This window comes from Herpailurus yagouaroundi, unplaced genomic scaffold, assembly GCF_014898765.1.
Source record: "Herpailurus yagouaroundi ecotype Mexico unplaced genomic scaffold, PumYag 28, whole genome shotgun sequence".
NCBI classification, from domain to species: domain Eukaryota; kingdom Metazoa; phylum Chordata; class Mammalia; order Carnivora; family Felidae; genus Herpailurus; species Herpailurus yagouaroundi.
The window spans coordinates 43259086-43276076 of record NW_024412376.1 but is presented as its reverse complement, the minus strand read 5'-3'; the positions used below and the strand labels follow the sequence as shown (position 1 = coordinate 43276076).

At 41.1% G+C, this 16991-nt stretch overlaps 1 protein-coding gene across 2 annotated transcripts; it reads left to right on the top strand.

The window, feature by feature from the left end:
* Positions 1-1040: 1040 nt before the first annotated feature.
* On the top strand, positions 1041-16049 carry LSM6 (LSM6 homolog, U6 small nuclear RNA and mRNA degradation associated). Of its 2 annotated transcripts, XM_040472982.1 has the most exons (5): positions 1044-1170; positions 2808-2894; positions 10005-10120; positions 13693-13806; positions 15761-16049. In XM_040472982.1, the coding sequence occupies exons 3-5, from the start codon at positions 10027-10029 to the stop codon at positions 15793-15795; spliced, it is 243 nt and encodes an 80-aa protein (XP_040328916.1). In that variant the 5' UTR covers positions 1044-1170; positions 2808-2894; positions 10005-10026; the 3' UTR covers positions 15796-16049. The 2 variants fall into 2 exon arrangements, with proteins under 2 accessions (XP_040328922.1, XP_040328916.1); XM_040472988.1 differs by lacking the exon at positions 2808-2894 and having other exon boundaries at positions 1041-1170.
* Positions 16050-16991: the final 942 nt, after the last annotated feature.

Below are 16991 nucleotides of genomic sequence, written 5' to 3'. Positions count from 1 at the left end.
TTTTATCATAGGAAAAAATTCTGCATCTTAGATCCATAACACTTAACAGGGTTAATCAAGAATCTTTTTAAAGAGACAGGTTTTTTGTTGTTGTTGTTGTTTATAGTGTTACGAATCATAAATAGAATTAAAGTATTCGTTTTTCAGCTGATGAGGGCATGTGTGTAAGGAAAAAAGGAATCAAGTCTTGGTATAACAGTTTTCTTTTTCTTCACCCTTTCCATTAATAGCAAGAATATTGAGAATTCATGCAAAATTCCAAACCAAGTTCCCATAGTAGCACTTAAATAGTGTCTGCACACCATTTCCAATTAGAACTAGATTGTAATGTAACACAATTTATGCCATTATAATACGGAGTTACTTTAGTGATTTCGATTCTTTTTGTGGCAATTAACGTTGCCATGGAAACAATCTTTTGCTAATAATGACTTCATCTTCACACACTTAATCAAAACCCAAAAGTGGGGTAGCCTGGGTGGCTCAGTCGTTAAGCGGCCGACTTTGGCTCAGGTCATGATTTCGCGGTCCGCGGTCCGTGAGTTTGAGCCCCGCCTCGGCTCTGTGCTGACAGTGCAGAGCCTGGAGCCTGTTTCAGATTCTGTGTCTCCCTCTCTCTCTCTCTGACCCTCCCCCATTCATGCTCTGTCTCTCTCTGTCTCAAAAATAAATAAACGTTAAAAAAAATTAAAAACCCAAAAGTGGATTTAAAGATTTGAGGCTACCTGTTTTATTTATTCATTTGCATTAACTTAATTAAGGACCTTCCTGGGTACGCGTAGTCATTACGCTAGCAGTAATACTCAGTTTAGTATGACTTCAAACTATTTCTTGCATTTCTGCCTAAAAGAAATCCTGGCTGAAAGATCACTTCCAGTTTTCCCTTTTTAAGGGTGTTTGCTTTCCGTTAGAAGAGAGAGCACCAGCGCTTTCTTCTTTGACCTCCAAAGCACCAACCTCGACTTTAGGCAAAAGATTCTTGGATTTGAGCGTTCCGGCGAAGTCCGGCCTTTTTGGTCCTCGCGGGCTGCCGTAGCCAAGAAAGGCAGCCCTCTGTTCCCCAGAAAAGTGCCACCTGCGGCGGCAGTTTCACTTTCGGTTTCACCCGGGTGGTCTGCGGAGGCAAGTTAGTGGCGCTGCTGGAGAGGAGGTTTGGATCCCGGCCACCAGGTGAGCCAGGCGGCTATGCGGGCGGTTCGAGGCCCCAGTGTTCGTTCGCCCCGGGCGGGTTTGGAGAGTAGCAACCCGGATCTGGGCCAGGACGGAGCGTGGATTCCGGGGCCTGCGGATGGCGGGTGCCCGCAAGATGCCGCGCTCACTGTCTCCTCCACTCCTGGAAAGGCCAGGAAGTCAGGAGATCTGTGGTCGCCGGCCCTGAGACCCCCGCCCCCGGCACCCCTCCGGGGGGCGTCTAGACCACGCGGGGATGAACGGTAGCTGCCTGGCCCCACCGAGTTGGCTTCCGAGACCAATCCTGGTGTAGAAGTTCCCGAGGGAACCCCGACATTAGCCTGCGGATTGGGCGAGAAAGCGGGCCCGGAATACACGGGCAGGCTTCGCTCGGTTCCCAGGGCTACACCGACCGCGTCGGGATGGTTCCGCTGACACCCAGGAATTGAGAGCTGGACCAGCCCACCTAACCCAGTCCATCTTACCCAGTCCTCAGGTTTCGGATGTCCACAGTTGTATGGTGTTAAGTCCTATCACCAGGACTTTTGTGTATAGGTGTGCGCGCGCTCGCTCATAGTAGGTATTTTTAGAGTGTCTAGAATTAGGCTGATGCAGATAAGGTTGGTAGTAGTGACTTAGTGTGCCACCCACGCCTTAGTAATACAGGATTATTGAAAAATTGAAAACACATAAGAATATGGTAAAGGAAGTAAGATTCACTGAAACCTTTCCGCCTGCCATTTATTTGTGTATTTTACTCTTGTATGTACTACTTTCTATTCGAGCTTAGACTCCCTATTTTATCAGTTAACAGTATATACAGTCGTCCACTTTCATTTAAAAGTTCTTTCTAAAAACTTCTAATTTTCTATCTTTTGATTGGCTGCCTATTCTGCCGTTGTGTAGGGCCCATAAATGCAGCCATTGCCTGACTGTGAGGCGTTTAGGGTGTTTGAGAAGTTTTGCTTCACTTAAAAAAATTTTAATGTTTATTTATTTTTGAGAGGAAGAGACAGAGTGTGAGCCGGGGAGGGGCAGAGAGAGAGGGAGACACAGAATCCGAAGCAGGCTCCAGGCTCTGAGCTGTCAGCACAGAGCCTGACGTGGGGCTCAAACCCGCCATCATGACCTGAGCCGAAGTTGAGCGCTTAACCAGCTGAACCACCCAGGCGCCCCTTTGCTTAACTTTAGCATCCCCGGTAATACTTTGTTAAACTTAAAAAAACAAAAAAACTGTATTTCAGATTATTTGCTTGGACTAGATTCTGAGAAGTGAAATTATTACAATAGATGCTGTGTTCTACTAAGGTCTTTTTAGATCTTCATACCCTTTGCCAAATTGTTTTTCAGAAAAGTTTTAGTAGTGTACATCATTTATGTATGATAATGCCTGTTTTCACCAAAAGAGTGACAGCTCATAATACAGTTCTAATACATCAGCCTCTCTCTCTCTGTCTCTTTTGTGGTGGTATCTCACAATTCCAATTGCTTGAATTTTGTGCAGGAGTCTAAGAGGGTTATTTGGTGTGTGTGTGTGTAAATGTATTATTGGAGCAGAAGTCAGCATAGGCTGGACTGAGTGTTAGAGCAAGGTGATCTCTTAAGTGATCATCTAGCATAACTTCCTTATTTTGCAGATGAGGAGCCTGAGGCCTTGAGAGGTGAAATGAGTTATCCAAGGCATACAGCTAAATTAAGTAGCAGAGCTGGGATTAGTCTCCCAAGTGAGTACTCCTTATCCTGCATTGGGTGGTCTCTCACTAGACTGTGGCATATTTGGTATGAGAATTTAAAAAAAAGGTTTACATCACTTGGATTATTCTATCCTTTGAGAATTGTGCCAAAGAACAAAGACTTAATCATCTGAGGGAACTGTAATACTGAAAAATGGGAAATTGACCATTTTCATGACCGGGATTAGAAATCCATTATTTATAATGGCAGCCCCTTCAAGATTTACTTTTTAAATTTTTTTTAAATGTTTATTCATCTTAGAGCGAAAGAGAGAGAGAGAGAGAGAGAGAGCGCACACAAGTGGTGGTGGGGGGGGGGTGTGGGCAGAGAAGAGAGAGAGGGACAGAGGATCCGAAGCAGGCTCTGTGCTGACAGCAGCAAGTCTGATGTGCGGCTCGAACTCACAGACTGTGGGATCATGACCTGAGCCACCCAGGTGCCCCCAAGACTTTTGACAGTTGTTTTCACATTCTCTTTATGTCAGAATAAAGGATCTAATAAGTTGTATTTTGTACTCTATTATCTGGTTAGAATTGAGCTGTTCTCATTTATTATACCTTGAAGGTTTTTTAAAATTCTTTGTTGCTTTAAGACCAGTTGACATTTTGGGCCAAATAATCCTTTGTTGTGGAGGGCTATCTTATGGTTTGTAGAACGTGAAGCAACGCCCCTGGCCTCCATCTACTAGATATCAATAGCACCACCCTTCTCCAGAATGTCTCCAGACATTTCCCAATGTCCCCACTTGCTTACAGGAATTACTTGGGGAACTTTATAAAAATGTGACAGTGCCCCTTGCTCGGGGAGTCTGATTAGCAGCAGGCTTCAGGAATCTGCATTTTAACAAGCATCTCTGTTGACTCCATGCAGTTGGTTCTTACGTAACACAGAAACATTTCAGTTTTCTTCATTCTTCTTTTATTTGATGGTCAGTAACAGAGTTATTACTGTGCTGTAGCTATTTAAGTGCACAGATGATACCATGCTAGTTACCATAACCGTAGTTTGTGGGTCAGGGAGAAAGAGACAGGGATTTTCCTTGGCACTGACATTAAATGCCCCCCACAGGCTTGGCTAGTGAGCTTACGAACCAGGGATACTATTTTCCCTGCCTCTGAGAAGCTTAGAACCTACCGTGGGAGACTAGTCAACAGGAAGACTACAGAATGGCCTGAGAAGTGGAAAGTGGTACCCTGAGGGCTGAGGTTCCTGGCTCACATGAGAGGGGTGGGGAAAGCAGCCCCCTACTGTGTGGAGAGGAGGGATTGGTATGAAGCCTTCAGAAGGGGGCCAGGTATGCCCCTGTCTCAAAAGGGAGATGTTGAGGGAGCGGCTCTCCGTGTCTGATGCCCTCTCCGTCCAGGGCTGTGTGTGTTTACTTGGGTTGTCATGTTGTGTTTCATTGTGATTTTTTTTTTTTTTTTTTTTTTTTTTTACTTTTCACTTTTTTTTCACCCGAAGCTGTCAGTGTGCTCTGAGTGAGGAGGTGAAAGTTTACTAGTGAACATTGCCAGGAAACCAGGATTTGCATGGTTTGCAAATCTGCAAATCATCTGCTCAATAACGCAACTCTTGAAATCACATCAGATCTCCTTCTGAACCTTTGACCATTGTATTTCTTCACAGGCTATTTGTCACTTGAGGCATTTTCCCTCCAGTGCTCCTACTCTCCACCCAGATCTCCACTTACATCTCCATGCACGTCTGTGGCCATGCTCCAGGCTTAGCAGGAGAATCTAGACATACTCAAAAGGGCAGCTTTGAAAGGGCTTAGGCTTTGGGACCAAAAGCCTTACTTCTGCTTACCACCTTGCAGGGTTACTGTGTGAATTGCTTGTGAATCTAACATACATAGTTGGATGAATAAAATTTGTTTTTTTTTCCCCCCATTCTTTTACCAAAAAAAAAAAAAAAATCTCTGCAGGGCAGTTTGCAGATGTTCTTATACTGGACCTCTCATCTCAGTAGCTTCTGGCAGAAAATATACAGCCTTTGACTTAATAGCCATTTCTGAAAATAGGTCATTTAAAACAAGCCTGAGTAGGAGGCAGGGGAGGGAGAGAGCCATAGAGGTGATTATGGCTTTAATTTTGAAGGGAGAAGTTTTATCAAGGTGACCCCTGCAGAAAGGAGGCCTTTTTCTTTTTATGTGTTTATGGTTCAAGAGGCTTTTCTCTCGCTTCAGAAATGGTCAGAACTGTTCCTTCTGCCGTAACCAATTTAAAAGATGAACACTTAAAATTACGTGAGCCAAGTGATGGGAAAAATTGTGATGTTGAGACCAATTTACTCACACAAAATGGATTTATGGGCCAGTCATTAAGTAACAGGGAGTACCCAGGAAGCCTAATGAAGATGAATGTAAAAGACGTGGCCTCCTAAAGTGATGGATAAAATGTGTTTGAAGCAACCACCCTCTTTTCAAATAACTTTTAAAATGTTTTTTTTTTTTTTTTTTTTTCCCCAAGAGATTCTGCAGAACGAAGATGTCCTGGAGAATAAATGCAAAGCTTGGTATTAGTCTTTCCTTTCATGTGGCTCACAGTCTTTTGAGGGAGAAAGGACTTGTGTATAAAAAAGTAGAGAATATAAAAGAGAGTAGTGAAAGATGATATCAAATCCCAACCAAATGGGAAACGCATCCTGCCAGAACTAAGTGAGCTGGTCATCTCCACTCTGCTGTGGAAGGTAGCAGGTGGAGCTCATGTGAGTCTCTCCTTAGAACCCCCTCGTGTTCCCCTCCACTGACACAGTATGCCCCATACTTGCCAGTTCAGAAGGGTCTGCTGGGCATGTGCAAACTGGTTCCAGGGTTCTTTGCCGCACCCGCCGAATCAGAATCCCGAAGTGAGCCAATTGATTGATGTTTAGGAAACTGACTTAGCGGCTGGAGCCCAAGCTCTTTTAGCCTGACTTGCCCTGCCTGCCAGAAATGTGGCCCTTCTCCCTTCTGCAGCTACATTTTGTCTTCCTTGCCTGTGTAGCATTTTCTCCTCAAACCCAAACACACAGTCTGCTGCCTTTGCCAAGATTTCTGTCCTTTCAGCCAGTGGACTCCTTTTCCTTCCCACTCAGTTCAGATGTCTCTCCCAGGAATCCTTTGACCCACCAAGCCTGCGCTAAGCAAGCTTCTCTGTGTGCTGCTCCCTGCACAATTCTGTCCAAATACATTACAACTTTTTAAAAAAGTTCTCCATTGGCCTGTCCTTGTGCCAGCTCTGGAGCGCATAGTCTGAGGGCCCAAGGCTATGTGTGTCTCGTTAGTCTCACACCCCCAGCCTCTGCGCCTGACACTTGGGTGCTCACTTAGGCGCTGTACAAAAGTTAGAAGTGTTGAATGCCTTCAGGAAGAGATTGATGTTAATTGGAGTAAAAATGTGGCTTAATGGCAGAGGTGTGATCTTTGATGAGCTTAGAAGGATATTATCTATGCTCTTTAAAAAGGTGAAGAAAGATGAGTAACATTTTAAAAATAATTAATACCAGGGGCGCTTGGGTGGCTCAGTCGGTTAAGCGGCCGACTTCAGCTCAGGTCACGATCTCACACTCCGTGAGTTCGAGCCCCGCGTCGGGCTCTGTGCTGACCGCTCAGAGCCTGGAGCCTGTTTCAGATTCCGTGTCTCCCTCTCTCTGATCCTCCCCCGTTCATGCTCTGTCTCTCTCTGTCTCAAAAATAAATAAACGTTAAAAAAAATTTTTTTTTTTAAAAATAATTAATACCAGCAGTTGTCGAGGTTTGTGGTCTTTTTTTTTCTGTCATTAACTTAACTTTGGACAAGGTAGTTAATAATATTCCTGTCAACTAGATTTTCATGTGACAGTGTTTTTTTTTTTTAACACAAGATAAACAGCTAGTTTCATCTCAAGTCTTGTACCTAGAAAGTGCCATAATGGGATTTCCCATCTAATAGGAAATGAGCCTGACTCATGAGTTGAGTCTCTATCAGGCCTTTGGGGTTAATAGTCTCTCTGGCCTGTTCAACCACAAAACAGCACGTGTTCAGGACATAAATGAGGGAGTTTATAGACGAATGGGAAGATTAGTTTGTTTTTACCAAACCCATCAAGAGTACTGAATCTGTTACAAGGTTTACTTTGTAATATTTTTTCTTGTGTTCAAAACAACATAAAATTGTTGTGTGGTCTGAGTCTTGAATGAATAGTGATTGTACTGAATAGCGGTTGTAATTCCACTTATCTTTTGAGACTGTAGCTACAAAAATAAACTGGCAATCCAGTGGAAAAGTTAAATTAAAATTTCCTGAGTAAAATAATTAGCTGATCACATTTTTAAAGTCTTTCAAGTCTTGGGGAGATGGAGTAGGGAATGGTCCAAATAACAGCTCCAAATTCAAGAATACTTTGTGGAATTTGCATTTTCTTTTGTTTAACTTAGGATGTTGACTTTTCATGGTTACAGAAAATTATTTTACTGAAATTATACTCCCTTTGTTTACTCACACTCTTTGAACAAGAGTTTAAATTCTAGATTCTAAGTTTTTTAAGGTCAGAACCTGTGTGAATGAGATATTTGTGAATTTCTTTGAAAATATGTGCAGACAGACACGTGTTTGTTGAAGAAATGAAAAGCCGACAACCTAGCATTCTACCTTACCCAAACTGCTGAGCCAGCACAGATTCACTTTGAGAAGATCTGCAAACAATGTTCCTAACCCTGAATTCAGGTCATTGAGTGAACAGATTTGGAGTGAAATAAGCTGGGCTGTTTCTGGAAGAATGTGTTACGAAAATGTTGATTGAAAACAATTTGAGTTTTTGAGCAGAACCTTCACATATTGTATCCATACTGATTTTTAAGTGTCAATACTATATGGCTACTAAAGAATAGCTTCATTTGACTGAAACAGAAAAATTAATTTTCAAATTCCTTTTGCTATCAGTTTTTGCTTAAGTAACCACAGTTTTGTTACATTGGTTTACCAGAATATTTTGAGCCAGATAACTGTTACATAACAAGATGAGTTTTGAAAGGAGTCTTTGGCAACTATGTATGTTTGATCTGGGTATATAATACTCTGTATTTCAGAGTCCTATTCTTGAATAAGACTTTTTCTTACTAAAAGGCAACGTATGGAATGGGAGAAGATACTTGCAAGAGACATATCTGATAAAGGGTTTAGTATCCAAAATATACATAAAAAAACTTCTAAAACTCAACACCCAAAAAACAAGTAATCCAATTAAAAAATGGGCAGAAGACATGAACAGGCATTTCTCCCAAGAAGACATACAGCTGGCCAACAGACACATGAAAAGGTGCTCATCACTGATCATCAAGGAAATGCAAATCAAAACCACAATGAGATAATCATGTCACACCTATCAGAATGACTAAAATCCACAGTGCAAGAAACAACAGGTGTTGGCAAGGATGTGGAGAAAAAGGAACCCTATTGCGCTTTTGATGGGAATGCAAACTGGTACAGCCACTCTGGAGAACAGTATGGAGGTTCCTCAAAAGTTAAAAATTGAACTACCCTATGAAAGTATTTACCAAAGAATAAGAAAACATTAATTCAAAGGGATACATGCACCCCAGATTTTATTTATAGCAGCATTATTTACAATAGCCAAATTTGGAAGCAGTGTCCATCAGCTGATGAATGGATAAAGAAGAAGTGGTGTATATATACAGTGGAATATCATTCAGCTATAAAAAGAATGAAATCTTGCCATTTGTAATGACAAATGGATGGAGCTAGGGAGTATTAGTGATGCAAAAGTGAAATAAGCCAGTTGGAGAAAGACAAATACCATATGATTTCACTCATATGTAGAATTTAAGAAACAAAACAAACAAAGGGAAAAGAAGAGAGAGACAAACCAAGAAACAGACTCTTAACTGTAGAGAACGGATGGTTACCAGAGGGGAGGTGGGTGGGGGGATGGGTGAAATAAATGATGGGGATTAAGGAGTACTCTTGTGATGAGCACCAGGTGATTAAAGTAAAAATTAAAAAAAAAGATAATTACATAGAATATATATCTTTATTATAATAGAGGAAATCAAAATCTCTGGCTGCATTAGCAACTTTCAGGAGGCTATATAAGGTTATGATTAAGAGCATGGGCTGGTCATTCACTTACTAGCCATGTGCCAGAGCAGGACCTCTGTCTTTTTCTTCATCTGTAAAATGAAGATTAAAAACAATACCTGCCCCATAAGGTAGTGAGGTTTAAATGGATTAATACATAAAAGCGCTTAGGTAAGTGCTGACATACAGTACACTCAAATACTAGCTCTCAATTATGATTATAATTATTTTGAGAAACGCTGTTTTGGCATCAGTTGTTTGTAAATATGTCTACATCATATAACATAGACTATTTTTTTTTTATTAAAAATTTTTTTTTCAACGTTTATTTATTTTTGGGACAGAGAGAGACAGAGCATGAATGGGGGAGGGGCAGAGAAAGAGGGAGACACAGAATCGGAAACAGGCTCCAGGCTCCGAGCCATTAGCCCAGAGCCTGACGCGGATCTCGAACACACAGACCGCGAGATCGTGACCTGGCTGAAGTCGGACGCTTAACCGACTGCGCCACCCAGGCGCCCCTAACATAGACTTTAAAATATGACTGATTTGAGCTTGAACGTTGGTTCCATCACATTTGGGGGGCAAATTATTTCAACTTTTTGAGCTGTTATTTTCATTAGCAAAATGAGGTATTAAGACATTCTTCCCAGGGTTCCTACAAAGATCAAATGCGATAGTGGTTATAAGGATCTTAGAGTGCTCAGCGTAGAGAAAGCATTCAGCAAATGATGGAGGTGGCCGTGGCTGCAATGCATATACTGACTGTGTGTGAGACAGTAGTGACAAGCAATTAAGAATAGGGGCTCTATTCACACAGGGGGCTGTGGGTTACCTGAGTGAGATAATGCATTCGTTTAGTATTTCGCTGTACGTACTGGAAACATGTCAGCTGCCCTGTTGTGATAGCAGTAGTGAATGATGTTGAGTCTTCATCTGTGGTCCTTTGATACTTGACTTCCTACAGATACGTTAAAGGTTTCCAGGCTTTTTGTTGTTGTTGAATAATTAACTTTTGCCTTCACTTTTATTACCCCCTTTCAGATTCTTGATCAGGATTGTTAAAATGAGTCTACGGAAACAAACCCCGAGTGACTTCTTAAAGCAAATCATTGGACGACCAGTTGTGGTAAAATTGAATTCTGGAGTGGATTATCGAGGTAATGTTTTCATGCTTCATCCTCACTGGTGCAACTAAATAAGTAAATATGACTTAACTGGTTTTCATTAATGTCTTACACATATCCAGGAGACCAAAAAAGTATGGGTTCTCCGTAGTTTTTATGCCTATTTCTTTTCTACCCCTGAGATAGTTCCTTTTGGAGACAGTGCAGGTAGCAGAGTGTGTGCTTCTGACTTCAGCTCTGATTTGTGTGACTGCTGTCTCCTGTCTGTGCTTTGAGACTGCGTGTGCCTAAGCTCCCTGGTAAGAGCCAGGGTTCTCAGTCACCCGGGGCATAAATAACCAGGTACAGAAGAACACCTTAGCCCAGCAGCATTCATTTTTGCCAAAGTATTCACGAATGACAAGCAGCTGTTTACACAGTATCATTTTACAACATGAACTTCCCACTCTTACAATATGCGTGGACTCCAGATACACCTTTCTTTTCTTTTAGAGAATGCTCTTTTTAAGAGGCTGTGACACTACTGAAATTAACTTTGTGGGGGAAAAAATGGTATCACACATGCCATTTTTAAAAATTTTTTTTGTTTTATGTTTATTTATTCTTGAGACAGAGAGAGACAGAGCATGAACAGGGGAGGGTCAGAGAGAGAGGGAGACACAGAATCTGAAGCAGGCTCCAGGCTCTGAGCTGTCTGCACAGAGCCCGACGCGGGGCTCGAACTCACGGACCATGAGATCATGAGCTGAGCCGAAGTCGGACGCTTAACCGACTGAGCCACCCAGGCGCCCCTCACATGCTATTTTTAAAAGTTACTAAATTCCTAATCTTCCAAAATTTAAGTATGTTTAATTACCTGGAATATTTCACGGGTACAGATAATGAATTCATTAGCAGAGTAAAGCCTTTTGTCTCTTTTCTGAATGATGATAGTAATCTTGAATTTTTTCCTCTTTCCACACATGCAAATTTAATATTACTGAGAACTTACTGTGTGTCCATTGTGTGCTAATCATTTCAATTTCTAATTTATCTTCACGTAAATCCTTTGAGATACCTGTTTATCCCCATCTAGTAAGGGAGGAGCTAGGACTCCCAACTCAAGCTTAACTTAAAGCCTTGTTAAGAAATCACTCTACTGTTTTTGTACGGCTTTAGTTTCTTGATATCAACAACATATCTCCAGCTTAGTTTGATTTTTGTAGTAGAACTAATGGATTTATACTGAATACTGAGATAGAAAGTCTCTATGTACCGCTTTACACCCATAAACTTTTGATGAGCCCAAAGGAGATACCAGACTTCTAGAGATTTGAACATATTCGCCAGTCGTTTAGGGTAGTGACGTTATGTTCAATATCTTCTCAGAATCCACTTCATTGGGGAGATTAGCCAGCCTAGCCTGACTTTTTTTTCTCTATCCCCATTAGGGAAATTTTTTGAATTTGTAAAGGTAATATATGTGTTTTTCCTTTTTTCTTTTTTCTTCTTCTTCTTCTTTTTTTTTTTTTAAGCAAGTTCAAAGCAAATAATGAAGAAACATATATAGAAGAAAGCAGTCGCTCCGAATTTTCCATTGAGATAATCAGGCTTACCAACTGGGACCTGTGTCCATATAAGCATAATTTTATATAAATGGAATCATCTGTACATACGCCCCTATTTTCTTTTTTTACATTAAAAAAAATGCATTCAGTTCTCTGACACTACAGAATGTTTAATGCTGCATAGGAGTACCTTGTGTGGATGTACCACCACTTTGTTTTTGTTTTTAACTAGTTTCCTGTTAATGGACATGTTGGTATTTACCGAGTTTTTGCTATTTGAAGTAAACAACTCTGCTTCTTTGACATGTATTTTGAACACTTGTCCAAGTATTTCTTTAGAAGAAATCCTCTGGGCTAGGATTTCTGTGTTAATGAGCTTGCCAAGTGGCCCTCTAGTCGGGGCAGATGGGTTTATTCTTCTCTGTGTTCTCACCAACCCTTGTATTAGCCTTGTTTTCAACTTTTCCATTCTAATTGGCAACAAGTAATAGTTTCATTTTGTTTCTGTTTCTTTGTTTACTAGTGAAGCTGAACCGCCTTTCACATGGCTAGTAACCATAATGATTGAATTAGAAAACCCAGCTCTCTGTAACAATTTCTCTTGAAGTTTAAAGAAAACTTTGTTTCTTCTGTTATTCATAGTAGTTTATCCCTTAGAGAAGGGAGGGGGTTACAATTACAACCTCCTGGAATCTTTTTCGTAAAACAACCTTTGCCAGGAGAAGGGATATTTTTATTAGTGAATATTTCATTTTGGAATGCCTTTAGTTAAGTTCAAAATAGATTTGCATATCATGTTTCAGAAGTTTCCTGCCTGTTTAGGATTATGGTTTTGATGTAGAATGATACAGCAGGAAATAAACTACAAAGTTACATCCTAAACTTTTTTTGATAGGAAATAATTGTTAGTAATTGTCCGTAATCTATTCTGGTTCTCTGAAAGTGTGCAGCTTCTAGCAGAATTCCGTTAGGTTAACGTCTTGTGTTCTCATGACACACACAATTGGGAAAAGAAACTTTTTGTTTAGAGGAAAATGGGGGCAGAGGCAGAGTGAGGAGCATATTCACGAAGTGGAGGCCAAGTGAAGCCATCGACTTGACTAATTGAATCAAGTTTGTACTGTTTGTTTTCACTTAATTTTTTTTTCTAGAAAATACCACTTTAAGTTAAAGACCCGGACTTAGAGACTTCTATATTTTCACCTCTTGGAAAAAACAAAAAACAAAACAAACAAACAACTTGCCCTGATATATATATATATATCAGGGCAAGTTTTGCACAATTTATGCCATTTTAACACAATTAAAAAGATTCACTCAAACAGTTTTTCCTTAAAAGCTCCTCAGAACGTCTTGGGCCACTTTTCTATATTAGTCTGGATTTGAAAATATTCTAACTGTGACAAAACAGAAAGGGATGTGTTATAATGCAATATGTTGCCCCTCTCTTCTCAAGCTGCTCTTCACTGTGAGTCACAGCTTTAAGATGTGCCTTCAGGAGCACCTGCTGTCTCCTCTTCTATTATTTTAACAGATTGTGGAGACTTCCTCTTAACCCTGGAGTACATTCATCTGCTGCAGTAGATGTTGCGAAAGAATGCAATAAATCTGCCAGACCCATATTTCACTTAGTGGCTGAAGTAAGAAATGCCACTGGAAGCGAGGAGTCTTGGCCAGTGGTCATTTGTTCCTGCATAATTGCCCACTCCTGATTTTAGCTTTCAAAGGATGGTGTCTTATTTGGAACATGCTTGTTCTGTTATTTTTGGGAAGGCTTTAGAACTTGCTGTTGTTATCACACATATCACAAAGCAAGTGATAGTTTGATGTTTTCCCTCTTAGCAGTGGGTATATGACTGCTTTCACACTGTATGCTTCTTAGCCTTCCTTCACAGTGGCACAGAATGAACCGATCTGAGTTTCATTTACAGTGTGAATTTTTATATTAAGCATGTAAGAGCTAACAAATAAAGAGATTGTCAGCTCTAAGGTATACCCTGTAATTTTCAACTCTGACTTGCTTTTAAGTATCTTCTCTTTGACTAAATCTGCCTCCAGGGGTCCTGGCTTGCCTGGATGGCTACATGAATATAGCCTTGGAGCAGACGGAAGAATATGTAAATGGACAGCTGAAGAATAAGTACGGGGATGCATTTATCCGTGGAAACAATGGTAATATTCTCTCACTGTACAATTGTGTAACATCCAAAATAAGCCTTTTTGTTTATAATCAGGATCTCCAGCAGATTTTCTACATAATTCAAAAGTTTAGTTTTAGTTTTGCCTTGTTAATCTTTAACTTCTTATATCTCGGATCTTCATTGTGACCATTTTTTTTAAGATGCCTCCTGGAGTTTTAGAATAGGCATTCTCACCTTCCCTCTCTTTACTAATGAAGAACCGAGGGGCATTAGTATACTGACCCAGAACCCGGTACTTTTGAATACAGTTGATTATATTCCCCCAACACTGCCTCTCACAGTGGCAGTTGGAGCCAAAACGATGGCCCCTGTTTCCCCGCTGTCTTTGGTTTGCATCATTTGGCAGTCAGCTTGTCCTGTGTGTCCTTTTCTGTCTTAAACGTTCAAATGCCTGTTGTGGAGGTTTGCATCCTTTAGTTTGGCAAAAAAAAAAAAAAAAAAAGACAAAATAGGAAATAGGGTTCTAAAGTTACTCTGCTAGTATATTGCTATGATTATTACAGTTACTTTTAAGTACCTTGTTTTAAACAGTTATCATTAGAGTCGTATTTGAGTTTCTCAGGGGGAAGGGAGAGACATCAAAACTGTGGTAACTGCCCTTCGACCCATCCCCACTCTTTGGTCCCATCCCTCAAATGGAGTTCAGGTTTTTTACGGACGTGCATTCTTTGGTTCTGGGTAATTTCTTCATCCGCCTTTACAGCTGTATCTCTGCTCTGAACTAAGTATCCTGACTCATTGTAGGTGTTCTGTCTCCTGTTCTTACAGTACCACATTTTCTCACGTCCTCTCTTTTTTTTTTTTACTTCTTTTGCTGGCTTTTTAGTCTTCCCAACATGGAAAATTTCCTCTCTATTTTTTTTATATTATTCTTATTTTACTCCCTCCATTTACTAGAAATGTTATGCTCTCTGCCCATCTCCAGACAGCTGATAGCAGTAGCCACCTGTGAGTGGTGACAGGCTAGATCCTGTCACATGCACACCACATCTAGCGCTTGTCCAGTTTCCCAGGTGTGTTTTTGCTGTCATTCTGATGATTCCCTTCATGTAACTTTTTCCACGATGTAATCAGCAGTAGTTCTCTTTAGCCCCCCCAGATTTACATCTTTGTCTCTTAAAGAGGATCCCGACTTACTTGTTTAATATGTGCTACGTTCTTTGGTCAAAATGCCTTTTAATGTCACTTTGAAGAGCCGTGTCGGAGTCTCAGTAGGCAGGGGGGTAGGGGGTGGGAAGAACGCCTGCGGCGAAAGCCTGACCAGAGTCCCCTAGTTCTCACATTTCATCTTGTTCTCATGGACCACCACATACCCTGAAAGGTCCAGTTTGGGTGTTCACAAGAGGACTAGGTGAGCAAAACTTTGGGTAACACCAAAGGTTGGTATTTTAAAAGGGAACTCAGAATAAAACTTTTAGTATTTTAAAAACAAGAACAGAAGCAAAACAAAACAAACAAAAAAAACCCACAAAAACTCCTCAGCCCTTGTTTATCGCGTTGTAATTAAAGAATAGTAAACAGCAAGTTTAGAGTTTTTATTGGAGAGATGGATGGAAATGTTTTTTATTGTTAATCTGAAGTCTCCCCTGGTGGGTTTACTGATTTGCTTTCCTACAAGCATAATAAATCTGTAATTATAAAACATTCTTAGATTCCAGGGATTCTCATATCCCTTCTGTTTTGTCTTCCTGGTCTCAGTGTGCAGTCACATGTACAGCCAGCACTAGAACACAGGCCTGTAAGACATCAGACGCGCGTCTGGATTCACGAAATTAGTTTTTCAGTCGTCCTAGACTTTTTCGTGTCGTATGAAAATTCCCTTTAAATTTGCAGAGATGTTAGGCCAACATCTATTTGCTTTTAGAACTTGCTGTTGTGAGACTTCAGCACAGGTTTTTTTCAACATATTTATTTTTTCTTTTCAGTATTGTATATAAGTACACAGAAGAGAAGGATGTGAAGACGCCAGGAGTACAATACTTTTCATACTGGGGTATATTTTTTTATGAGATTTTTGGGGGGTTCCTTTGTGACTTCCACTTGTCCCATTTCATAATAGTTGGTGATTTTTCACTGACCTGCGAGGAAGAGAAATGTACAGAATTGTGATAATGTAATTGCGACGCGTTCCTTCCTATTTAAGTTTCAGTCATTTCCTTTTACCTCTGTGTCAGTGTGCAGAAAGCAAAAGAATAAAAAAAGAAAGAAAAGCTATTTCCCTGTACGTGATTTTAACCCAAGGCTGCAGCAGTGTCATATGCTCTGATTGCTTTACTTACTTGTCTGATGAAAGGATGCATGCGGTGGTAATTAAAACATTTTAGAGACGTCCTTCTTTAGCCCATCGCCTTCGATTTGCCACACAAAATGCGTGAGTGGAAATGTTCGACAGAGGCCTCCGGTTTCAGTCGGAGGCTGAGAAGGGTTTGTGAAGTCAGAAGTTCAGCCTCTGATTCTGTCACCTGGATAGAAAGTAGAGCTGGGGATCCGCAACAGCAGTGGGAATCTGAATGGAGTTGCGGGGGAGACCCAAACTCCAGTTAGCAAAAAGCACCCCAGTTAAGCCAGGTCTGTCTGCAGTCACCTTGCACCTCCTGTGCAGTTAGACTTGTTAGGTTTTCTCGCCTTCTTTCAGGAGCATTGGCATCAGTGTCCTTCTCTAATTTTTATGAAACACAGCAGGGGAGGAGCCAGTCACGTACATATGTCTGTCTGGCAGTGGTTTCCATTAAAGCAAAGCCTGGAGTTTGTAAACTTACTCAGGTTCCAGTTGCTTCACCGTGATTGGGGGAGAATTTCTCCTCACCCCCGCTGGGGAGGGGCTCCTGGGAAGCCTTTCTCTCAGATCCAAGCTGTGTGGGAGTGTGATGTTGTCCAGGAGCAGAGCACCAAGCATTCACGTTGCTTGGCACAAGGCGGCCCCCTCTGCATTATGTGACTCCCGCTGAGAGGGTTTTCACAGTTTATTAATGAGATTTCCACAACCCCGCTTTATTCTCTGAGCAGTTTATGCGGTCTCTAGGAACAACACATGTATCTGGGCACTGAGGTTGAATGAATACCAGACAATTGTGTGGACGTTGTATTGGCCTTCCTCCTCTCTCCCTCCCCAAGCTGAACAGCATTCCTGTTCCAGGAGCCAGTCGTGTGATTTCA